This window comes from Bombina bombina, chromosome 6 (genome assembly GCF_027579735.1).
Source record: "Bombina bombina isolate aBomBom1 chromosome 6, aBomBom1.pri, whole genome shotgun sequence".
Classification (NCBI taxonomy): Eukaryota; Metazoa; Chordata; class Amphibia; order Anura; family Bombinatoridae; genus Bombina; species Bombina bombina.
This window is the reverse complement of record NC_069504.1, coordinates 263211023-263238013: the sequence shown is the minus strand read 5'-3', so window position 1 is coordinate 263238013 and position 26991 is coordinate 263211023. Positions and strand designations below refer to the sequence as shown.

The window sequence follows — 26991 nt, the reverse complement described above, 5'->3', positions numbered from 1 at the left end:
AAGATGGAAGACTTGGAGAATCGATCTCGGAGGTGCAATTTGCGCCTTAAGGGGATCCCGGAAACCGTCCTAAACAAAGATCTCAACGAATATCTCCAACAGATGTTTCGAGCTATCTCGGGAGACAACTCAGAAGATGCCTTCCAGACAGAGAGGGCACATAGAGCTCTCAGAGCCAAACCTAAGGAAGATATGCCACCCAGAGATGTCATAGTCCGTATGTTGAGGTTCCCGGAGAAAGAGAAAATTATGCAAGCATCACGCAAGAACCCTACCTTCAAATTCCAGGGTAATGTAGTGCAATTTTACCAGGACTTATGCATACGCACTTTACAACGACGCACTATGTTCAGACCACTCACCTCGCTCTTGCGGAGAAACCAAATACCATATCGATGGGGATTCCCCTTTGCATTAATAGTAACTAAAGAGGGGAGGACAATAATGATCAAAAATCTAGAAGAAGTTCCAGCAGCATGCAAAAATCTAGGATTAGAGATGCCAGACTTCTCATCAAATGCAACCCACTCAAAAGAACCGGTCCCCACCACCCTGAAAAGTACATCCTCCAGAAACAAATGGTCACAGGTCACTAAGGGAAGAGGCTCCAAGTCTTGAAGAATCTATCCAGGTCTTGTGTGGTGATCACACAAGAAATATAAACTGATACGGAACAGATCCCTGGATTAAGGTCACTTATATCCTTTTTCATACGAACTAAGCTCTGTTATGAACTTGGTATACATACATTAGCCGTGTACCTTTATATAACTTTAATGGGTTTCAAATATCTTGCAAAAATGGTTATTTAAAAGAATTGTGAAAGTTAGTAATGCTCGACAATGCATTCTCTCTTCTTCCTCCTAACTGATTATTTACCACTCTTTTACCCCTCTTCTCTTCTTGGCAATATCTTGCCACGCCTCTTTCTTTTTCTAGTCTGATCTTTTCCCCCCTATCCCTACCCCTTTCTTTTACTTTACTTGGAAGCCCACTCGAGACTCCTAGCATTCTGTTGATAGAGTTGTAGTAGTTTGTATGTTTTTGTTAAATATGATTGTTGTTTTTTACCACCTAGTTCACCTCACTCAGCATTTTTCTATAAGTCTTGAAAGAAGCTCTCACCAGATGGGTAACCCCAATAGGGGATTAGATGACTTCTACGGCGCTTACAGGGTTAATCAAAAGTATGACAAAACCTCCAGGGTACGTTCTCACAGGGGTCAGGTAAGACTAAAACACCAGACGCACCTCCCACGCTATTATAAAATCCATTGTAGTATAGAACACACATGATGACTGTCCCACACATTAACCTAGTTTGTCACAATGTGAGAGGCCTCAAAAGACGTACAGCCCTGTCCCAATATAAAAACCTACACGCTAACATGATTTTTCTCCAGGAGACCCACTTCATGACTTCCTCAACCCCTAAATATTGGACCCGAGATTATACCCAACACTTTCACGCCACATCACCTACTAAAAAGAGGGGGGTATCTATCCTGATCCATCATTCACTCCCATTTACACATGGGGAAACAATAGCAGATAAAGAAGGGAGATACATCCTAGTCCAGGGCCAAATACAGGGAGTAGATGTGGTACTATGTAATATTTACGCGCCAAAGACAAACAAAATAAATTCACCAGATTAATATCCCACTTGCTAACTAACTGGACCAAGATGCGCATTATCTTGGCAGGAGATTTTAATCTAGACCTACAGAACCTGGTTTATAGACACTCTGATACCCTGTCTAAGAAAAACATGAGACTAAGATCTATGGCAACTGCCACAATAGAATTATTAAAACCACACACCCTGGTAGACACATGGAAGACCTTATATGGCATAACATCCGACACCACTTATTATTCTGCAGCCCACAAGATATACTCTAAGATAGACTACATTTTCATAAGCCAGATACTTCAACCAGTTCTTCGCTCAGCTAGCATCCACACATGTGTATGGTCGGATCATTCCATTTCACAGATTCAACTAGGGGAACTGAGAGACCCAAATAGGTTACGGTCCTGGACTTATGATCCTTCCTGCCTACAAAATCCTCAAACCAAAACTACCCTCATGAAAACACTGGGAGAGTACTGGAGCATTAACTTGGGCTCTACCTCCAACCCTATATCTGTGTGTTGTCGGCCCATAAGTCAGTGGTCCGAGGCCTACTAATTAAAGAAAAAACTATATACACAAAGAAAATTAAAGCACATCTATCTCAACTGAATGCAGAGATAGAGGAGCTAGAACGCTTACACAAATTGACACTGTCCAATGCTACATACCATTCACTTCAACTCAAAAAACAAGCACTAGCAAAATACATGAACGAAAACTCTGTCAAAATGGCTCACAAATTAAAAACAAACTATTTTCTATACGCTAACAAACCTGACAGATATTTAGCTAAAAAAATTAGAGATTTGCACCAAGCCTCTTCTATCCCAATACTGATAGGCAATGGGGGCACCCCAACATCCCACCCTCAAGAGATAGACCTTTGCCAGCTACTACGGACAGTTATACGACGGAAATAAGGTATCCTACTCTAACACTACACACGCTCTATGTAGGCATTTCCTAGATTCGGCGGCGCTAGGTAAAAACAGAATTTATGTTTACCTGATAAATTACTTTCTCCAACGGTGTGTCCGGTCCACGGCGTCATCCTTACTTGTGGGATATTCTCTTCCCCAACAGGAAATGGCAAAGAGCCCAGCAAAGCTGGTCACATGATCCCTCCTAGGCTCCGCCTTCCCCAGTCATTCGACCGACGTAAAGGAGGAATATTTGCATAGGAGAAATCATATGATACCGTGGTGACTGTAGTTAAAGAAAATAAATCATCAGACCTGATTAAAAAACCAGGGCGGGCCGTGGACCGGACACACCGTTGGAGAAAGTAATTTATCAGGTAAACATAAATTCTGTTTTCTCCAACATAGGTGTGTCCGGTCCACGGCGTCATCCTTACTTGTGGGAACCAATACCAAAGCTTTAGGACACGGATGATGGGAGGGAGCAAATCAGGTCACCTAAATGGAAGGCACCACAGCTTGCAAAACCTTTCTCCCAAAAATAGCCTCAGAAGAAGCAAAAGTATCAAATTTGTAAAATTTGGTAAAAGTGTGCAGTGAAGACCAAGTCGCTGCCTTACATATCTGATCAACAGAAGCCTCGTTCTTAAAGGCCCATGTGGAAGCCACGGCCCTAGTGGAATGAGCTGTGATTCTTTCAGGAGGCTGCCGTCCGGCAGTCTCATAAGCCAATCTGATGATGCTTTTAAGCCAAAAAGATAGAGAGGTAGAAGTTGCTTTTTGACCTCTCCTTTTACCAGAATAAACAACAAACAAGGAAGATGTTTGTCTGAAATCCTTTGTAGCATCTAAATAGAATTTTAGAGCACGGACAATGTCCAAATTGTGTAACAAACGTTCCTTCTATGAAACTGGATTCGGACACAAAGAAGGTACAACTATCTCCTGGTTAATATTTTTGTTGGAAACAACCTTCGGAAGAAAACCAGGCTCAGTACGTAAAAACCACCTTATCTGCATGGACCAGATAGGGCGGAGAACACTGCAGAGCAGATAACTCAGAAACTCTTCTAGCGGAAGAAATTGCAACCTAAAACAAAACTTTCCAAGATAATAACTTAATATCTACGGAATGTAAGGGTTCAAACGGAACCCCTTGAAGAACTGAAAGAACTAGATTAAGACTCCAGGGAAGAGTCAAAGGTCTGTAAACAGGCTTGATTCTAACCAGAGCCTGAACAAACGCTTAAACGTCTGGCACAGCTGCCAGCCTTTTGTGAAGTAAAACAGATAAAGCAGAGATCTGTCCCTTCAGAGAACTCGCAGAAAATCCTTTCTCCAAACCTTCTTGTAGAAAGGAAAGAATCTTAGGAATTTTTATCTTGTTCCATGGGAATCCTTTAGATTCACACCAACAGATATATTTTTTCCATATATTATGGTAAATTTTTCTAGTTACAGGCTTTCTAGCCTGAATAAGAGTATCTATTACAGAATCTGAAAACCCACGCTTTGATAAAATCAAGCGTTCAAACTCCAAGCAGTCAGTTGGAGGAAAACCAGATTCGGATGTTCGAATGGACCCTGAATAAGAAGGTCCTGTCTCAAAGGTAGCTTCCATGGTGGAGCCGATGACACATTCACCAGGTCTGCATACCAAGTCCTGCGTGGCCACACAGGAACTATCAAGGTCACCGAAGTCCTCTCCAGATTGATCCTGGCTACCAGCCTGGGAATGAGAGGAAACGGTGGGAATACATAAGCTAGGTTGAAGTTCAAAGGTGCTACTATTGTATCCAATAGAGTCGCCTTGGGATCCCTGGATTTGGACCCGTAACAAGGGACCATGAAGTTCTGACGAGAGGCCATCAGAACCATGTCTGGAATGCCCCATAGTTGAGTTATTTGGGCAAAGATTTCCAGATGGAGTTCCCACTCCCCCGGATGCTCCTCCATCGCCAGGGAACTCCTTGTTACCCCCTGATGGTTGATATATGTAACAGTCGTCATGATGTCTGATTGAAACCTTATGAATTTGGCCTTTGCTAGTCGAGGCCAAGCCTTGAGAGCATCGAATATCGCTCTCAGTTCCATTATGTTTATCGGGAGAAGAGAGTCTTCCCGAAACCATAGACCCTGAGTTTTCAGGGGTTCCCAGACAGCGCCCCAGCCCACCAGACTGGCGTCGGTCGTGACAATGACCTATTCTGGTCTGCGGAAGCTCATTCCCTGTGACAGGTTGTCCAGGGTCAGCCACCAACGGAGTGAATCTCTGGTTATTTGATCTACTTGTATCGTCGGAGACAAGTCTGTATAATCCCCATTCCACTGTCTGAGCATGCCCAGGTGCAATGGTCTTAGATGAATTCGTGCAAAAGGAACTATGTCCATTGCCGCAACCATCAAACCTATTACTTCCATGGACTGCGCTATGGAAGGAAGAAGAACAGAATGAAGTACCTGACAAGAGCTTAGAAGTTTTGATTTTCTGGCCTCTGTCAGAAAAACCTTCATTTCTAAGGAAACTATTATTGTTCCCAAGAAGGGAACTCTTGTTGACGGGGACAGAGAACTTTTTTCTATGTTCACTTTCCACTTGTGAGATCTGAGAAAGGCTAGGACAATGTCCGTATGAGCCCTTGCTTTTGACAGAGACAACACTTGAATCAGGATGTCGTCCAAGTAAGGTACTACTGCAATGCCCCTTGGTCTTAGCACCGCTAGAAGGGACCCTAGTACCCTTGTGAAAATCCTTGGAGCAGTGGCTAATCCGAATGGAAGTGCCACAGGTAATGCTTGTCCAGAAAGGCGAACCTTAGGAACCGAAAATGTTCCTTGTGGATAGGAATACGTAGGTACGCATCCTTTAAGTCCACCGTGGTCATGAATTGACCTTCCTGGATGGTAGGAAGGATCGTTCGAATGGTTTCCATTTTGAATGATGAAACCCTTAGAAACTTGTTTAGAATCTTGCGATCTAAAATAGGTCTGAATGTTCCCTCTTTTTTGGGAATAATGAACAGGTTGGAGTAAAAAACCCATCCCTTGTTCTCCTAATGGAACAGGATGAATCACTCCCATGCTTAACAGGTCTTCTACACAGTGTAAGAATGCCTGTTCGAAGATAATTGAGACCCGTGGAACCTTCCCCTTGGGGGTAGTTCCCTGAATTCCAGGAGATAACCTTAAGAAACTATTTCTAGCGCCCAAGGATCCTGAACATCTCTTGCCCCAGCCTGAGCAAAGAGAGAAAGTCTGCCCCCCACCAGATCCTTCCCAGATCGGGGGCCAACACTTCATGCTGTTTTGGTAGCAGTGGCAGGTGACTTGGCCTGCTCACCCTTGTTCCAGCCTTGCATCGGCCTCCAGGCTGGCTTGGTTTGAGAAGTATTACCCTCTTGCTTAGAGGGTGTAGAATTTGAGGCTGGTCCGTTTCTGCGAAAGGGACGAAAATTTGGCTTCTTTTTAGCCTTAAAAGACCTATCCAGAGGAAGGGCGTGGCCCTTTCCCCCAGTGATGTCTGAAATAATCTCTTTCAAGTCAGGGCCAAACAGTGTTTTACCCTTGAAAGGGATGTTAAGCAAAAGCGCTCTGCGCGCCACGATAGCAAACCCTGAATTATTCGCCGCTAATCTAGCTAATTGCAAAGCGGCATCTAAAATAAAAAAGAGTTAGCCAATTTAAGAGCTTGAACTCTGTCCAAAACCTCCTCGTACAAAGATTCTTTATTGAGCGACGTTTCTAGTTCTTCGAACCAGAAACACGCAGCTGTAGTGACAGGAACAATGCATGAAATTGGTTGTAGAAGGTAACCTTGCTGAACAAACATCTTTTTAAGCAAACCCTCTAACCTTTAATCCATAGGATCTTGAAAGCACAACTATCTTCTATAGGAATAGAAGTGCGTTTGTTTAGAGTAGAAACCGCCCCCTCGACCTTGGGGACTGTATGCTATAAGTCCTTTCTGGGGTCGACTATAGGAACTAATTTCTTAAATATAGGGGGAGGACAAAAGGTATGCCGGGCCTTTCCCACTCCTTATTTACTATGTCCGCCACCCGCTTGGGTATAGGAAAAACATCGGGGGGCACCGGAACCTCTAGGAACTTGTCCATCTTACCTAATTTCTCTGGAATGACCAAATTGTCACAATCATCCAGAGTAGATAATACCTCCTTAAGTAGTGCGTGGAGATGTTGAAATTTAAATTTAAAAGTTACAATATCAGGTTCTGCTTGTTGAGAAATTTTCCCTGAATCTGAAATTTCTCCCTCAGACAAAACCTCCCTCCTGGCCCCTTCAGATAGGTGTGAGGGTATGTCAGAACAGATATCATCAGCGTCCTCTTGCTCTTCAGTGTTTAAAACAGAGCAATCACGCTTTCTCTGATAAGTAGGCATTTTGGAAAAAATGCATGCAATAGAATTATCCATTACAGCCATTAATTGTTGTATGGTAATAAGTATTGGCGCACTAGGTGTACTAGGGGCCTCTTGTGTGGGCAAAACTGGTGTAGACACAGAAGGGAATGATGCAGTACCATGCTTACTCCCCTCAGAGGAATCATCTTGGGCAATATCATATCTATGGCATTATTATCCCTACTTTGTTTGGACATTATGACACAAATATATCACATATATTTAAATGGGGAGACACATTGGCTTTCATACATATAGAACATCGTTATCTGATGGTTCAGACATGTTAAACAGGCTTAAACTTGTCAACAAAGCACAAAAAACGTTTTACAATAAAACCGTTACTGTCCCTTTAAATTTCAAACTGAACACACTTTATTACTGAATATGTGAAAAAGTATGAAGGAATTGTTCAAATTTCACCAAAATTTCACCACAGTAACTTAAAGCCATAAAAGTATTGCACACCAAATTTGAAAGCTTTAACCCTTAAAATAACGGAACCAGAGCCGTTTTTACATTTAACCCCTATACAGTCCCAGGTATCTGCTTTGCTGAGACCCAACCAAGCCCAGAGGGGAATACGATACCAAATGATGCCTTCTATAAGCTTTTTCAGTGGTTCTTAGCTCCTCACACATGCATCTGCATGCCATGCTTTCCAAAAACAACTGCGCATTAGAGGCGCGAAAATGAGGGTCTGTCTATGACTAGAAAAGGCCCCCAGTGAAAAAGGTGTCCAATACAGTGCCTGCCGTTTTTATTAAAACAATTAAAAGTAATAATCTGCCAAATATACTTAGTAAAGTAATCGTTTTAGCCCAGAAAAATGTCTACCAGTTTTTTAAGCCCTAATGAAGCCCTTTATTCTTTTACTTAAACTAAGAAAATGGCTTACCGGTTCCCATAGGGAAAAACAGAATTTATGTTTACCTGATAAATTACTTTCTCCAACGGTGTGTCCGGTCCACGGCGTCATCCTTACTTGTGGGATATTCTCTTCCCCAACAGGAAATGGCAAAGAGCCCAGCAAAGCTGGTCACATGATCCCTCCTAGGCTCCGCCTACCCCAGTCATTCGACCGACGTAAAGGAGGAATATTTGCATAGGAGAAACCATATGATATCGTGGTGACTGTAGTTAAAGAAAATAAATTATCAGACCTGATTAAAAAACCAGGGCGGGCCGTGGACCGGACACACCGTTGGAGAAAGTAATTTATCAGGTAAACATAAATTCTGTTTTCTCCAACATAGGTGTGTCCGGTCCACGGCGTCATCCTTACTTGTGGGAACCAATACCAAAGCTTTAGGACACGGATGAAGGGAGGGAGCAAATCAGGTCACCTAAATGGAAGGCACCACGGCTTGCAAAACCTTTCTCCCAAAAATAGCCTCAGAAGAAGCAAAAGTATCAAACTTGTAAAATTTGGTAAAAGTGTGCAGTGAAGACCAAGTCGCTGCCCGACATATCTGATCAACAGAAGCCTCGTTCTTGAAGGCCCATGTGGAAGCCACAGCCCTAGTGGAATGAGCTGTGATTCTTTCAGGAGGCTGCCGTCCGGCAGTCTCATAAGCCAATCTGATGATGCTTTTAATCCAAAAAGAGAGAGAGGTAGAAGTTGCTTTTTGACCTCTCCTTTTACCAGAGTAAACAACAAACAAGGAAGATGTTTGTCTAAAATCCTTTGTAGCATCTAAATAGAATTTTAGAGCGCGAACAACATCCAAATTGTGCAACAAACGTTCCTTCTTTGAAACTGGATTCGGACACAAAGAAGGCACGACTATCTCCTGGTTAATGTCTTTGTTAGAAACAACTTTCGGAAGAAAACCAGGTTTAGTACGTAAAACCACCTTATCTGCATGGAACACCAGATAAGGAGGAGAGCACTGCAGAGCAGATAATTCTGAAACTCTTCTAGCAGAAGAAATTGCAACCAAAAACAAAACTTTCCAAGATAATAACTTAATATCAACGGAATGTAAGGGTTCAAACGGAACCCCCTGAAGAACTGAAAGAACTAAGTTGAGACTCCAAGGAGGAGTCAAAGGTTTGTAAACAGGCTTGATTCTAACCAGAGCCTGAACAAAGGCTTGAACATCTGGCACAGCTGCCAACTTTTTGTGAAGTAACACAGACAAGGCAGAAATCTGTCCCTTCAAGGAACTTGCAGATAATCCTTTCTCCAATCCTTCTTGAAGAAAGGATAGAATCTTAGGAATTTTTACCTTGTCCCAAGGGAATCCTTTAGATTCACACCAACAGATATATTTTTTCCATATTTTGTGGTAAATTTTTCTAGTTACAGGCTTTCTGGCCTGAACAAGAGTATCAATAACAGAATCTGAGAACCCTCGCTTTGATAAGATCAAGCGTTCAATCTCCAAGCAGTCAGTTGGAGTGAGACCAGATTCGGATGTTCGAACGGACCTTGAACAAGAAGGTCTCGTCTCAAAGGTAGCTTCCATGGTGGAGCCGATGACATATTCACCAGATCTGCATACCAAGTCCTGCGTGGCCACGCAGGAGCTATCAAGATCACCGATGCCCTCTCCTGATTGATCCTGGCTACCAGCCTGGGGATGAGAGGAAACGGCGGGAATACATAAGCTAGTTTGAAGGTCCAAGGTGCTACTAGTGCATCTACTAGAGTCGCCTTGGGATCCCTGGATCTGGACCCGTAGCAAGGAACCTTGAAGTTCTGACGAGAGGCCATCAGATCCATGTCTGGAATGCCCCACAGTTGAGTAATTTGGGCAAAGATTTCCGGATGGAGTTCCCACTCCCCCGGATGTAATGTCTGACGACTCAGAAAATCCGCTTCCCAATTTTCCACTCCTGGGATGTGGATTGCAGACAGGTGGCAGGAGTGAGTCTCCGCCCATTGAATGATTTTGGTCACTTCTTCCATCGCCAGGGAACTCCTTGTTCCCCCCTGATGGTTGATGTACGCAACAGTCGTCATGTTGTCTGATTGAAACCGTATGAACTTGGCCTTTGCTAGCTGAGGCCAAGCCTTGAGAGCATTGAGTATCGCTCTCAGTTCCAGAATATTTATCGGTAGAAGAGATTCTTCCCGAGACCAAAGACCCTGAGCTTTCAGGGGTCCCCAGACCGCGCCCCAGCCCATCAGACTGGCGTCGGTCGTGACAATGACCCACTCTGGCCTGCGGAAGTTCATCCCTTGTGACAGGTTGTCCAGGGACAGCCACCAACGGAGTGAATCTCTGGTCCTCTGATTTACTTGTATCGTCGGAGACAAGTCTGTATAGTCCCCATTCCACTGACTGAGCATGCACAGTTGTAATGGTCTTAGATGAATGCGCGCAAAAGGAACTATGTCCATTGCCGCTACCATCAAACCTATTACTTCCATGCACTGCGCTATGGAAGGAAGAGGAACGGAATGAAGTATTTGACAAGAGTTTAGAAGTTTTGTTTTTCTGGCCTCTGTCAGAAAAATCCTCATTTCTAAGGAGTCTATTATTGTTCCCAAGAAGGGAACCCTTGTTGACGGAGATAGAGAACTCTTTTCTACGTTCACTTTCCATCCGTGAGATCTGAGAAAGGCCAGGACTATGTCCGTGTGAGCCTTTGCTTGAGGAAGGGACGACGCTTGAATCAGAATGTCGTCCAAGTAAGGTACTACTGCAATGCCCCTTGGTCTTAGCACCGCTAGAAGGGACCCTAGTACCTTTGTGAAAATCCTTGGAGCAGTGGCTAATCCGAAAGGAAGTGCCACGAACTGGTAATGCTTGTCCAGGAATGCGAACCTTAGGAACCGATGATGTTCCTTGTGGATAGGAATATGTAGATACGCATCCTTTAAATCCACCGTGGTCATGAATTGACCTTCCTGGATGGAAGGAAGAATTGTTCGAATGGTTTCCATTTTGAACGATGGAACCTTGAGAAACTTGTTTAGGATCTTGAGATCTAAGATTGGTCTGAATGTTCCCTCTTTTTTGGGAACTACGAACAGATTGGAGTAGAACCCCATCCCTTGTTCCCCTAATGGAACAGGATGAATCACTCCCATTTTTAACAGGTCTTCTACACAATGTAAGAATGCCTGTTTTTTTATGTGGTCTGAAGACAATTGAGACCTGTGGAACCTCCCCCTTGGGGGAAGCCCCTTGAATTCCAGAAGATAACCTTGGGAGACTATTTCTAGTGCCCAAGGATCCAGAACATCTCTTGCCCAAGCCTGAGCGAAGAGAGAGAGTCTGCCCCCCACCAGATCCGGTCCCGGATCGGGGGCCAACATTTCATGCTGTCTTGGTAGCAGGTTTCTTGGCCTGCTTTCCCTTGTTCCAGCCTTGCATTGGTCTCCAGGCTGGCTTGGCTTGAGAAGTATTACCCTCTTGCTTAGAGGACGTAGCACTTGGGGCTGGTCCGTTTCTACGAAAGGGACGAAAATTAGGTTTATTTTTGGCCTTGAAAGACCTATCCTGAGGAAGGGCGTGGCCCTTACCCCCAGTGATATCAGAGATAATCTCTTTCAAGTCAGGGCCAAACAGCGTTTTCCCCTTGAAAGGAATGTTAAGCAATTTGTTCTTGGAAGACGCATCCGCTGACCAAGATTTCAACCAAAGCGCTCTGCGCGCCACAATAGCAAACCCAGAATTTTTCGCCGCTAACCTAGCCAATTGCAAAGTGGCGTCTAGGGTGAAAGAATTAGCCAATTTGAGAGCACGGATTCTGTCCATAATCTCCTCATAAGGAGGAGAATCACTAGTGATCGCCTTTTCTAGCTCATCGAACCAGAAACACGCGGCTGTAGTGACAGGGACAATGCATGAAATTGGTTGTAGAAGGTAACCTTGCTGAACAAACATCTTTTTAAGCAAACCTTCTAATTTTTTATCCATAGGATCTTTGAAAGCACAACTATCTTCTATGGGTATAGTGGTGCGTTTGTTTAAAGTAGAAACCGCCCCCTCGACCTTGGGGACTGTCTGCCATAAGTCCTTTCTGGGGTCAACCATAGGAAACAATTTTTTAAATATGGGGGGAGGGACGAAAGGTATACCGGGCCTTTCCCATTCTTTATTTACAATGTCCGCCACCCGCTTGGGTATAGGAAAAGCTTCTGGGGGCCCCGGGACCTCTAGGAACTTGTCCATTTTACATAGTTTCTCTGGGATGATCAAATTCTCACAATCATCCAGAGTGGATAACACCTCCTTAAGCAGAGCGCGGAGATGTTCCAACTTAAATTTAAATGTAATCACATCAGGTTCAGCTTGTTGAGAAATTTTCCCTGAATCTGAAATTTCTCCCTCAGACAAAACTTCCCTGGCCCCCTCAGACTGGTGTAGGGGCCCTTCAGAAACAATATCATCAGCGTCCTCATGCTCTTCAGTATTATCTAAAACAGAGCAGTCGCGCTTACGCTGATAAGTGGGCATTTTGGCTAAAATGTTTTTGATAGAATTATCCATTACAGCCGTTAATTGTTGCATAGTAAGGAGTATTGGCGCGCTAGATGTACTAGGGGCCTCCTGAGTGGGCAAGACTGGTGTAGACGAAGGAGGGGATGATGCAGTACCATGCTTACTCCCCTCACTTGAGGAATCATCTTGGGCATCATTTTCTCTAAATTTTGTGTCACATAAATCACATCTATTTAAATGAGAAGGAACCTTGGCTTCCCCACATTCAGAACACAGTCTATCTGGTAGTTCAGACATGTTAAACAGGCATAAACTTGATAACAAAGTACAAAAAACGTTTTAAAATAAAACCGTTACTGTCACTTTAAATTTTAAACTGAACACACTTTATTACTGCAATTGCGAAAAAGTATGAAGGAATTGTTCAAAATTCACCAAAATTTCACCACAGTGTCTTAAAGCCTTAAAAGTATTGCACACCAAATTTGGAAGCTTTAACCCTTAAAATAACGGAACCCTTTACAGTCCCTGGTATCTGCTTTGCTGAGACCCAACCAAGCCCAAAGGGGAATACGATACCAAATGACGCCTTCAGAAAGTCTTTTCTATGTATCAGAGCTCCTCACACATGCGACTGCATGTCATGCTTCTCAAAAACAAGTGCGCAATACCGGCGCGAAAATGAGACTCTGCCTATGATTAGGGAAAGCCCCTAGAGAATAAGGTGTCCAAAACAGTGCCTGCCGATATTATTTTACAAAATACCCAGATTAAAATGATTCCTCAAGGCTAAATATGTTTATATATGAATCGATTTAGCCCAGAAAATGTCTACAGTCTTAAAAAGCCCTTGTGAAGCCCTTATTTATTGTCTGTAATAAAAATGGCTTACCGGATCCCATAGGGAAAATGACAGCTTCCAGCATTACATCGTCTTGTTAGAATGTGTCATACCTCAAGCAGTAAAATTCTGCTCACTGTTCCCTCAACTGAAGTTAATTCCTCTCAACAGTCCTGTGTGGAACAGCCATCGATTTTAGTAACGGTTGCTAAAATCATTTCCCTCTTACAAACAGAAATCTTCATCTCTTTTCTGTTTCAGAGTAAATAGTACATACCAGCACTATTTTAAAATAACAAACTCTTGATTGAATAATAAAAACTACAGTTAAACACTAAAAAACTCTAAGCCATCTCCGTGGAGATGTTGCCTGTACAACGGCAAAGAGAATGACTGGGGTAGGCGGAGCCTAGGAGGGATCATGTGACCAGCTTTGCTGGGCTCTTTGCCATTTCCTGTTGGGGAAGAGAATATCCCACAAGTAAGGATGACGCCGTGGACCGGACACACCTATGTTGGAGAAATGACAGCTTCCAGCATTACCGAGTCTTGTTAGAAATGTGTCATACCTCAAGCAGCAAAAGTCTGCTCACTGTTTCCCCCAACTGAAGTTAATTCCTCTCAACAGTCCTGTGTGGAAACAGCCATCGATTTTAGTAACGGTTGCTAAAATCATTTTCCTCTTACAAACAGAAATCTTCATCTCTTTCCTGTTTCAGAGTAAATAGTACATACCAGCACTATTTTAAAATAACAAACTCTTGATTGAAGAATAAAAACTACATTTAAACACCAAAAAACTCTAAGCCATCTCCGTGGAGATGTTGCCTGTACAACGGCAAAGAGAATGACTGGGGAAGGCGGAGCCTAGGAGGGATCATGTGACCAGCTTTGCTGGGCTCTTTGCCATTTCCTGTTGGGGAAGAGAATATCCCACAAGTAAGGATGACGCCGTGGACCGGACACACCTATGTTGGAGAAATTACTGAACAGGACCGTGACCTGTTGAATGCTAAAATCACCCAAGGAGAAATAATAGAGGTCTTGAGGGAACTCAAACCTGGGAAAGCATCAGGCCCGGATGGTTTCCCGGGAGAATATTATAAACTATTTAAATCCACATTAATCCCCCATTTAGTTAAGTTCGCGAACCACATTATGGACGGCCACGATATCCCGGCAGAGCTACTCCAAGCCAAAATAGTAGTAATACCAAAGCCTGGGAAAAATCCTAAATATTGCCCTAGCTACAGGCCTATATCCCTCATAAACCAAGACATAAAAATAGTGACAAAAATACTGGCCAACCGACTTAGACAGATAATACCAACAGTAGTACACCCAGACCAGGTGGGTTTCATCACAGGGAGGGAAGCCCCCGACAACATAAGGAGGATGACAGCTGTAGTGGACCACCTGACTGAAAGGGGAGTGCCTTCTTTGCTTCTTTCCTTGGATGCGGAGAAGGCATTCAATAGGGTAGATTGGCAGTACATGTGGACAGTGATGGAGAAATTAGGAATTAGAGGCCCCTTCTTAACAGCGATCAAAAATGTATACTCTAACCCCACAGCAAGAGTCAGGGCAATGGGACACCAGTCTACAACAAAACACATTAAAAACGGAACCAGACAGGGGTGCCTCCTGTCGCCTCTTCTATTTGCCTTATGTATTGAGCCACTTGCAGCGGCCATAAGAAATCAGATAGATATCTCAGGGTTACAGATTGGCAAGATTACCCACAAAATAACTTTATTTGCGGACGACGTCCTACTGACTCTAACCAAACCCTTACTAACATTACCTCATTTATATGACACTATAGATAAGTTCTCCACTATTTCGGGGTACAAAATAAATTTAGACAAATGCGAGGCCCTCCCTATAAACCTTCCTAAGCACACGATTAAACTTATTGAAGCCAACTTTGAGTTCAAATGGGTAACAAAAAGCATTAAGTATTTGGGAATTAATTTGACTCCCCATTCTCATGAGCTTTACAAACAGAATTTTACACCTCTATTTAAACAGATTCGCTCAGACCTAAGCAAATGGCAAGCATATAACTTTTCATGGTATGGAAGACTATCCTCTATAAAAATGAATGTGCTGCCAAGAATCTTATATTTATTTAGAACTCTTCCAATTAAGGTTAATAAACAGGATATAGATTCCCTACAGGGTGCTCTCCATAGCTTCCTAAGAGACAAAAAACAGGCGAGAATTCCATCCCAAATCTTATCACGACACAGAAAATTGGGGGGAGTAGGATTACCTAACCTTTATGATTACTGCAAAGCTGCTAGGTTGGCTCAGACAGCATTGTGTGGCAGGAGAGATAAACATATCATTTGGCCAAATTTAGAGGCGGCGCTGGGAGGGTTAGATTCACCAGAAGACATCATCTGGCAAGGGGAGACAATAGGGGGGAGTACAGGGCGATGCCCTGCAATAACAAAGCTGTCGGCCCATGAGTGGCATGTGGTAGCCAAGACCTCTAGAATGTTTCCCATGAACTCCCTTCTAAAACCCCTAAAGTATTTAGTGACTGACTAATGTAGACCCAGTATTAATAAATGGGAGAACAAAGGATTCTATAGAGTCGCAGATATTATTAAAAAAGGAGTCCCCTTATCATTTTCACAGCTAAGCCAACAGCTAGACCCGATCCCACTGCGCTGGTTTCAATACTTACAGATTACCTCAGCTACACGAGCTTATCTATCGGGATTTTCCCCACAAGTCTCCACCACCCTGGAGAGACTAAGCAGTACCACTAAAAGACAGAAACACGCAATCTCACAGATATACTTAGAACTACAAAAGACTAAGTCTACAGCCAAACACACTCTGATGCTTAGATGGGAATCAGACATGGGAATGGAATGGGAGCAGGAGGTCTGGGAGAGTGTACTCTTTGATTCAAGTAAAAACCTACCGAGTGCTGACCTCAGAGAAAATATTATAAAGACCTCCTTTAGGTGGTACTTAACACCTATTCGGACGGCCCACTTAAATAGACTAAATTCTAGTCTTTGCTATAGAGGGTGTAAAGAGAGGGGTTCATATTTACACATGTGGTGGGAATATCCTGGAGTTAAAGAAATATGGAGCAAAGTGGCTACACTTCTAAGCGATTTACTAAGTGAACGTATAACCCTCAAAGCCTCCCACGCCTTACTACATGACAATTTTCCTAGATTAAACAGACACATCAACGCATTTGTTAGAATAATATGCACTATAACTAGAACCAGTATTGCGAAATATTGGAAAACAGGTACCCCCACATGGTCTGAAATCCTATCCAAAATCCAGCAGACATACTCTCTATATGAAACAGCAGCACACATACAAAACACGTCAGATTCATTCCAAAAAATCTGGTATTATTGGATACTTGGGGGTGAGGGGAGGAACATCTCGGAAAAGGATACCACGGGAGTGGGAGAAGGCTAGATCAGTGAGAGAAACAGAGAAGACTGAGGGGAAAACCCTGTGAGAATGAGGGACACATAGCCACCTATTAGCGGATAGGAATACTGGAGATAATTGATATATCTTGTACTTGACCATGTAAACCTGTGAACAGGTGATAATTATTGTTTTTTCAAAGTTAATTATTTTGTATTAAATATTTAGAGTTTCTAGATTGTTTAATTTGGTGGGCAAAAGCTCACCCGACATCCAATTTTAAAGAAGGACCTCCAGCACTCTCCTTCTACATTTTGGAACTACACGAAGGTCGGTTCAGAAAGACTTATGATTCTCTTCTTTATTATATTTACCACACATCAGAGACACATAATCACTCTTATGAACTCATACAAGAGACCATAACCTGATGGGACTAGAAAGAATCAAATGACACGACAACCTACAGGCAACTGTTCTTGCCTGTCATTGTGGTCATTACACAGTTCACCAATAAATGAGAGTGTGGTTCTTAACCAGAGCCAGATATCTCCTGGTGAAATACTACTAAGCTTGGTACCTTGAATGATGTAACCTGTTATAGTTATCTGTATTCTCATTCAAAAAGGAGACTAGAGTATATCTATGTAGCAACTGGTTTCCTTCTTTTCTTTGGTTTGTAACTTTTAAAAAATGTTCAATAAAAATGATTTAATCTAAATATGAGCTCTGTATCCTGTACAGTGGCCACTTCCTGGACTATGGTAATGTATGTCCCGTTAACAGCGGCAAGACTGTGCTATTTCTGTATGCTTCAGCAGTGAGGCAGCAATAAAAAATAGCATTATGGAGACAACCACAGGCAAGTTATTGCAGGAAGAGGGTGTTCCATTGAAGGCTTTCCTGTCAGTGGAGTGCCTTCATTATATAAGATGTATGCCAAGATCAGAGTGCATCTCATATACTAACACTGGATGCCATGTAAGGGTAATCCAGCGACAGTCTCACAAAGTTGATGTGAGAGTGTATATGCAGTTTAGAGAATTTTGCCAAAATTCCTAGGAGAGGTCATACCGTGAATCAGTAGTACAGATATTTTTTTACTTTACATGCTCTTTAAAGTTTAAGCAAAAGAAATTAAAAAAATACTTACAGGTCTCTCATTAGGATCAATAAAAAATATTTTTATTATGATCTCAAATTCACCCCAACCCGTCTCAGTAATTTCATAAGGTGGCTTTGTTACAACTAAAAAGGAAAAAAAAAAAATTACATACATGCATTCACATATAGTCAGTTATTTCAAAAAGAGTAAATCATTACCTCTCAAAGGATTTCCATAACTTTCATGTAATTTAAACTGAATTTTTTTCACATAAGCAGACATGTCCTAAAATTAAAACACAGAAAATAAGTGAAATGTATATTCAATGTGAGTAAGAAGAAATAAATGTGCATGAACTCAACGTGCTACTACACAGTGGTCAGCAATCATAGCTTGTCAATCTTTTAGCTACTCTATATGCTTTGTTATAAAAACATAATTTATGCTTACCTGATAAATTCCTTTCTCCTGTAGTGTAGTCAGTCCACGGGTCATCATTACTTCTGGGATATTAACTCCTCCCCAACAGGAAGTGCAAGAGGATCACCCAAGCAGAGCTGCTATATAGCTCCTCCCCTCTACGTCACACCCAGTCATTCGACCGAGAACCAAACGAGAAAGGAGAAACTATAGGGTGCAGTGGTGACTGGAGTATAATTTAAAAATTTAGACCTGCCATAAAAAACAGGGCAGGCCGTGGACTGACTACACTACAGGAGAAAGGAATTTATCAGGTAAGCATAAATTATGTTTTCTCCTGTTAAGTGTAGTCAGTCCACGGGTCATCATTACTTCTGGGATACCAATACCAAAGCTAAAGTACACGGATGACGGGAGGGACAGGCAGGATCTTTATACGGAAGGGACCACTGCCTGAAGAACCTTTCTCCCAAAAACAGCCTCCGAAGAAGCAAAAGTGTCAAATTTGTAAAATTTGGAAAAAGTATGAAGAGAAGACCAAGTTGCAGCCTTGCAAATCTGTTCAACAGATGCCTCATTCTTAAAGGCCCAAGTGGAAGCCACAGCTCTAGTAGAATGAGCTGCAATTCTTTCAGGAGGCTGCTGTCCAGCAGTCTCATAGGCTAAACGTATTATGCTACGAAGCCAAAAAGAGAGAGAGGTAGCAGAAGCTTTTTGACCTCTCCTCTGTCCAGAATAAACGACAAACAGGGAAGAAGTTTGGCGAAAATCTTTAGTTGCCTGTAAATAAAATTTCAGGGCACGGACTACATCTAGATTGTGCAGAAGTCGTTCCTTCTTTGAAGAAGGGTTAGGACACAATGATGGAACAACAATCTCTTGATTGATATTCTTGTTAGTGACAACCTTAGGTAAGAACCCAGGTTTAGTACGCAGAACTACCTTATCTGAATGGAAAATCAGATACGGAGAATCACAATGTAAGGCTGATAACTCAGAGACTCTACGAGCCGAGGAAATAGCCATTAAAAACAGAACTTTCCAAGATAACAATTTAATATCAATGGAATGAAGGGGTTCAAACGGAACACCCTGTAAAACGTTAAGAACTAAATTTAAGCTCCATGGTGGAGCAACAGTTTTAAACACAGGCTTAATCCTGGCCAAAGCCTGGCAAAAAGCCTGAACGTCTGGAACTTCTGACAGACGTTTGTGTAAAAAAATGGACAGAGCTGAGATCTGTCCCTTTAAGGAACTAGCAGATAAACCCTTTTCTAAACCCTCTTGTAGAAAAGACAATATCCTAGGAATCCTAACCTTACTCCATGAGTAACTCTTGGATTCGCACCAATGTAAGTATTTACGCCATATTTTATGGTAAATCTTTCTGGTAACAGGTTTCCTAGCCTGTATTAAGGTATCAATTACTGACTCCGAAAATCCACGCTTTGATAAAATCAAGAGTTCAATTTCCAAGCAGTCAGCTTCAGAGAAATTAGATTTTGATGTTTGAAAGGACCCTGAATTAGAAGGTCCTGTCTCAGAGGCAGAGACCAAGGTGGACAGGATGACATGTCCACTAGATCTGCATACCAGGTCCTGCGTGGCCACGCAGGCGCTATTAGAATCACCGATGCTCTCTCCTGTTTGATCCTGGCAATCAATCGAGGAAGCATCGGGAAGGGTGGAAACACATAGGCCATCCCGAAGGTCCAAGGTGCTGTCAAAGCATCTACCAGGACCGCTCCCAGGTCCCTGGACCTGGACCCGTAACAAGGAAGCTTGGCGTTCTGGCGAGACGCCAGGAGATCTATCTCTGGTTTGCCCCAAAGTCGAAGTATGTGGGCAAAGACCTCCGGATGAAGTTCCCACTCCCCCGGATGAAAAGTCTGACGACTTAGGAAATCCGCCTCCCAGTTCTCCACTCCAGGAATGTGGATCGCTGACAGGTGGCAAGAGTGAGACTCTGCCCAGCGAATTATCTTTGATACTTCCATCATCGCTAGGGAGCTTCTTGTCCCTCCTTGATGGTTGATGTAAGCTACAGTCGTGATGTTGTCCGACTGAAACCTGATGAACCCCCGAGTTGTTAACTGAGGCCAAGCCAGAAGGGCATTGAGAACTGCTCTCAATTCCAGAATGTTTATTGGAAGGAGACTCTCCTCCTGAGTCCATGATCCCTGAGCCTTCAGGGAATTCCAGACAGCGCCCCAACCTAGTAGGCTGGCGTCTGTTGTTACAATTGTCCAATCTGGTCTGCTGAATGGCATCCCCCTGGACAGATGTGGCCGAGAAAGCCACCATAGAAGAGAATTTCTGGTCTCTTGATCCAGATTCAGAGTAGGGGACAAATCTGAGTAATCCCCATTCCACTGACTTAGCATGCACAATTGCAGCGGTCTGAGATGTAGGCGTGCAAAGGGTACTATGTCCATTGCCGCTACCATTAAGCCGATTACCTCCATGCATTGAGCCACTGACGGGTGTTGAATGGAATGAAGGACACGGCAAGCATTTTGAAGCTTTGTTAACCTGTCTTCTGTCAGGTAGATCTTCATTTCTACAGAATCTATAAGAGTCCCCAAGAAGGGAACTCTTGTGAGTGGAAAGAGAGAACTTTTCTCTTCGTTCACCTTCCACCCATGCGACCTTAGAAAACATAATTTATGTAAGAACTTACCTGATAAATTCATTTCTTTCATATTAGCAAGAGTCCATGAGCTAGTGACGTATGGGATATACATTCCTACCAGGAGGGGCAAAGTTTCCCAAACCTTAAAATGCCTATAAATACACCCCTCACCACACCCACAATTCAGTTTAACGAATAGCCAAGAAGTGGGGTGATAAGAAAAAAGTGCGAAAGCATATAAAATAAGGAATTGGAATAATTGTGCCTTATACAAAAAAATCATAACCACCACAAAAAAGGGCGGGCCTCATGGACTCTTGCTAATATGAAAGAAATGAATTTATCAGGTAAGTTCTTACATAAATTATGTTTTCTTTCATGTAATTAGCAAGAGTCCATGAGCTAGTGACGTATGGGATAATGACTACCCAAGATGTGGATCTTTCCACACAAGAGTCACTAGAGAGGGAGGGATAAAATAAAGACAGCCAATTCCTGCTGAAAATAATCCACACCCAAAATAAAGTTTAATGAAAAACATAAGCAGAAGATTCAAACTGAAACCACTGCCAGAAGTACTTTTCTACCAAAAACTGCTTCAGAAGAAGAAAACACATCAAAATGGTAGAATTTAGAAAAAGTATGCAAAGAGGACCAAGTTGCTGCTTTGCAAATCTGATCAATCGAAACTTCATTCCTAAACGCCCAGGAAGTAGAAACTGAACTAGTAGAATGAACTGTAATCCTTAGAGGCGGAGTTTTACCCGACTCGACATAAGTATGATGAAATAAAGATTTCAACCAAGATGCCAAAGAAATGGCAGAAGCTTCTGGCCTTTTCTAGAACCGGAAAAGATAACAAATAAACTAGAAGTCTTACGGAAAGACTTAGTAGCTTCAACATAATATTTCAAAGCTCTAACAACATCCAAAGAATGCAACGATTTCTCCCTAGAATTCTTAGGATTAGGACATAATGAAGGAACCACAATTTCTCTACTAATGTTGTTGGAATTCACAACTTTAGGTAAAAAAATCAAAAGAAGTTCGCAACACCGCCTTATCCTGATGAAAAATCAGAAAAGGAGACTCACAAGAAAGAGCAGATAATTCAGAAACTCTTCTGGCAGAAGAGATTGCCAAAAGGAACAAAACTTTCCAAGAAAGTAATTTAATGTCCAATGAATGCATAGGTTCAAACGGAGGAGCTTGAAGAGCCCCCAGAACCAAATTCAAACTCCAAAGAGGAGAAATTGACTTAATGACAGGTTTTATACGAACCAAAGCTTGTACAAAACAATGAATATCAGGAAGAATAGCAATCTTTCTATGAAAAAGAACAGAAAGAGCAGAGATTTGACCTTTCAAAGAACTTGCGGACAAACCCTTATCTAAACCATCCTGAAGAAACTGTAAAATTCTCGGTATTCTAAAAGAATGCCAAAAAATGATGAGAAAGACACCAAGAAATATAAGTCTTCCAGACTCTATAATATATCTCTCTAGAAACAGATTTACGCGCCTGTAACATAGTATTAATCACAGAGTCAGAGAAACCTCTTTGACCAAGAATCAAGCGTTCAATCTCCATACCTTTAAATTTAAGGATTTGAGATCCTGATGGAAAAAAAGGACCTTGCGACAGAAGGTCTGGTCTTAACGGAAGAGTCCACGGTTGGCAAGAGGCCATCCGGACCAGATCCGCATACCAAAACCTGTGAGGCCATGCCAGAGCTACCAGCAGAACAAACAAGCATTCCTTCAGAATCTTGGAGATTACTCTTGGAAGAAAAACTAGAGGCGGAAAGATATAGGCAGGATGATACTTCCAAGGAAGTGAAAATGCATCCACTGCCTCCGCCCGAGGATCCCGGGATCCGGACAGATACCAGGGAAGTTTCTTGTTTAGATGAGAAGCCATCAGATCTATTTCTGGGAGTTCCCACATTTGAACAATCTGAGGAAATACCTCTGGGTGAAGAGACCATTCGCCCAAGTGTAACGTTTGGCGACTGAGATAATCCGCTTACCAATTGTCCATACCTGGGATATGAACCGCAGAGATTAGACAGGAGCTGGATTCCGCCCAAACCAAAATTCGAGATACTTCTTTCATAGCCAGAGGACTGTGAGTCCCTCCTTGATGATTGATGTAGGCCACAGTTGTGACATTGTCTATCTGAAAACAAATGAACAACTCTCTCTTCAGAATAGGCCAAGACTGAAGAGCTCTGAAATTTGCACGGAGTTCCAAAATATTGATCGGAAATCTCACCTCCTGAGATTCCCAAACCCCTTGTGCCGTCAGATACCCCCACACAGCTCCCCAACCTGTAAGACTTGCATCTATTGAGATTATAGTCCAGGTCGGAAGAACAAAGAAGCCCCCTGAACTAAACGATGGTGATCTGTCCACCATGTCAGAGAGTGTCGTAAAATCGGTTTAAAGATATGAATTGAGATATCTTTGAGTAATCCCTGCACCATAGGTTCAGCATACAGAGCTGAAGAGGTCGCATGTGAAAACGAGCAAAGGAGATCGCATCTGATGCGGCAGTCCTAAGACCTAACATTTCCATGCATAAGGCTACCAAAGGGAATGATTGTGACTGAAGGTTTTGACAAGCTGATATCAATGTTAAACTTCTCTTGTCTGACAAGGACAGAGTCATAGACACTGAATCTATCTAGAAACCTAAAAAGGTTACCCTTGTCTGAGGAATCAATGAACGGATTGGTAAATTGATCCTCCAACCATGAACTTGAAGAAACAACACAAGTCGATTCGTATGAGATTCTTCGAAAATGAGAAGACTGAGCAAGTACCAAGATATCGTCCAAATAAGGAAATACCAAAACCCTGTTCTCTGATTACAGAAAGAAGGGCACCGAGAACCTTTGAAAAAAATTCTTGGAACTGAGGCTAGGCCAAACGGTAGAGCCACAAAACTGGTAATGCTTGTCTAAAAAGAGAATCTCAGACACTAAAAGTGATCTGGATGAATCGGAATATGCAGATACACATCCTGTAAATCTATTGTAGACATATAATGCCCTTGCTAAACAAAAGGCAGGATAGTCCTACAGTAACCATCTTGAATGTTGGTATCCTAACATAACAATTCAATAATGATAGATCCGGAACTGGTCTGAAGGAATTGACCTTCTTTGGTACAATGAAGAGATAACATAAAACCCCAGCCCCTGTTCCAGAACTGGAACTGGCATAATTACTCCAGCCAACTCTAGATCTGAAACACATTTCAGAAATGCTGAGCCTTTGCTGTGTTAACTGGGACACGGGAAAGAAAAGAAAAATCTCTTAGCAGGACGCCTTAACTTGAAGCCAATTCTGTACCTTTCTGAAACAATGTTCTGAAACCAGAAATTGAGAACGGAATTGATCCAAATTTCTTTGAAGAAAACGTAATCTGCCCCATACCAGCTGAGCTGGAATAAGGGCCGCACCTTCATAGGTACTTAGGAGCTGGCTATAGGTTTCTATAAGGCTTGGATATATTCCAAACTGGAAATAGTTTCCAAACTGATACCGCTCCTGAGGATGAAGGATCAGGCTTTTGTTCCTTGTTGTGAGGAAAGGAACGAAAATGATTATTTACCCTGGAAAGAAAGGGAAAGCAAAGTTGACTTAGAAGACATATCAGCATTCCAAGTTTAATCCATAAAGCTTTTCTAGCTAAAATAGCTAGAGACATATACCTGACATCAACTCTAATGATATCAAAAGATGGTATCACCAATAAAATTATTAGCATGTTATAGAATAATAATAATGCTATAAAATTATGATCTGTTACTTGTTGCGCTAAAGCTTCTAACCAAAAAGTTGAAGCTGCAGCAACATCCGCTAAAAATATAGCAGGTCTAAGAAGATTACCTGAACATAAGTAAGCTTTTCTTAGAAAGGATTCAATTTCCCTATCTAAAGGATCCTTAAATGAAGTACTATCTGCCGTAGGAATAGTAGTACATTAGCAGGAGTAGAGACAGCCCCATAACCTTAGGGATTTTTGTCCCAAAAAACTCTAATCTGTCAGATGGCACAGGATATAATTGCTTAAACGTCTAGAAGGAGTAAATAAATTACCCAAATTATTCCATTCCCTGGAAATTACTTCAGAAATAGCATCAGGGAGATTAAACACTTCTGGAATAACTACAGGAGATTTAAAAACCTTATTTAAACGTTTACATTTAGTATCAAGAGGACCAGAATCCTCTATTTCTAATGCAAATAATACTTCTTTAAGTAAAGAACGAATAAATTCCATCTTGAACAAATACAAAGATTTATCAGCATCAACCTCTGAGACAGAAACCTCTGAACCAGAAGAACCATTATCAGTATCAGAATGATGATGTTCATTTAAAAATTCATCTGAAAAAAGAGAAGTTTTAAAAGACTTTTATGTATACTAGAAGGAGAAATAACAGACATAGCCTTCTTAATGGATTTAAAAAAATAAAATCTCTTATGTTATGAGGAACACTCTGAAAATTAGATGTTGACGGAACAGCAACAGGTAATGTAACAGTACTAAAGGAAATTTTATCTGCATTAATAAGTTTGACATGACATGCAATACAAACAACAGCTGGAGAAACAGATACCAAAAGTTTATAGCAGATACACTTAGCTTGGTAGCTCCAGCACTGGGCAGTGATTTTCCTGAAGTATCTTCTGACTCAGTTGCAACGTGGAACATCTTGCAATATGTAAAAGAAAAAAACAACATATAAAGCAAAATTGATCAAATTCCTTAAATGACAGTTTCAGGAATGGGAAAAAAATGCCAGTGAACAAGCTTCTAGCAACCAGAAGCAATAAATAATGAGACTTAAATAATGTGGAGACAAAAATGACGCCCATATTTTTTAGCGCCAAAAAAGACGCCCACATTATTTGGCGCCTAAATGCTTTTGGCGCCAAAAATGACGCCACATCCGGAACGCCGACATTTTTGACGCAAAAAAACGTAAAAAAATGACGCAACTTCCGGCGACACGTATGACATCGGAAACAGAAAAAAAAATTGCGCCAAAAAAGTCCGCGCCAAGAATGACGCAATAAAATGAAGCATTTTCTGCCCCCGCGAGCCTAACAGCCCACAGGAAAAAAAGTCAAATTTTTTAAGGTAAGAAAAAATGAATGAAACAAATGCATTTATCCCAAATATGAAACTGACTGTCTGAAAAATAAGTCAAGGCAAATAAATGTTTGAATACATATATTTAGAACTTTATAAACAAAGTGCCCAACCATAGCTTAGAGTGTCACAGAAAATAAGATTTACTTACCCCAGGACACTCATCTACATGTTTGTAGAAAGCCAAACCAGTACTGAAACGAGAATCAGCAGAGGTAATGGTATATATAAGAGTATATCGTCGATCTGAAAAGGGAGGTAAGAGATGAATCTCTACGACCGATAACAGAGAACCTATGAAATAGACCCCGTAGAAGGAGATCACTGCATTCAAATAGGCAATACTCTCCTGACATCCCTCTGACATTCACTGCACGCTGAGAGGAAAACCGGGCTCCAACTTGCTGCGGAGCGCATATCAACGTAGAATCTAGCACAAACTTACTTCACCACCTCCATCGGAGGCAAAGTTTGTAAAACTGAATTGTGGGTGTGGTGAGGGGTGTATTTATAGGCATTTTAAGGTTTGGGAAACTTTGCCCCTCCTGGTAGGAATGTATATCCCATACGTCACTAGCTCATGGACTCTTGCTAATTACATGAAAGAAATGCCAGTACTAACTCTGTATGAGACTTGGCAGTTTGAAAGCTTGACGCTTGTATCAGAATGTCGTCTAGGTACGGAGCCACCGAAATTCCTTGCGGTCTTAGTACCGCCAGAAGAGCGCCCAGAACCTTTGTGAAGATTCTTGGAGCCGTAGCCAATCCGAATGGAAGAGCTACAAACTGGTAATGCCTGTCTAGGAAGGCAAACCTTAGATACCGGTAATGATCTTTGTGAATCGGTATGTGAAGGTAAGCGTCCTTTAAATCCACTGTGGTCATGTACTGACCCTTTTGGATCATGGGTAGGATTGTCCGAATAGTTTCCATTTTGAACGATGGAACTCTAGGAATTTGTTTAAGATCTTTAAATCCAAGATTGGTCTGAAGGTTCCTTCTTTCTTGGGAACCACAAACAGATTTGAGTAA

The 26991-nt window shown here is 42.0% G+C and overlaps 1 protein-coding gene across 1 annotated transcript in view; it reads right to left on the bottom strand.

The window, feature by feature from the left end:
• Window positions 1-26991, bottom strand: part of YEATS4 (YEATS domain containing 4) — a 67526-nt gene that overhangs the window by 15930 nt on the left and 24605 nt on the right. Inside the window, exons 3-4 of the mRNA XM_053716824.1 lie at window positions 17958-18024; window positions 17788-17882 (exon numbers count right to left, since the gene is read on the bottom strand). Of these exons, the coding sequence (XP_053572799.1) occupies window positions 17788-17882; window positions 17958-18024 (162 nt within the window). The remainder of the gene's footprint in view (window positions 1-17787; window positions 17883-17957; window positions 18025-26991) is intronic.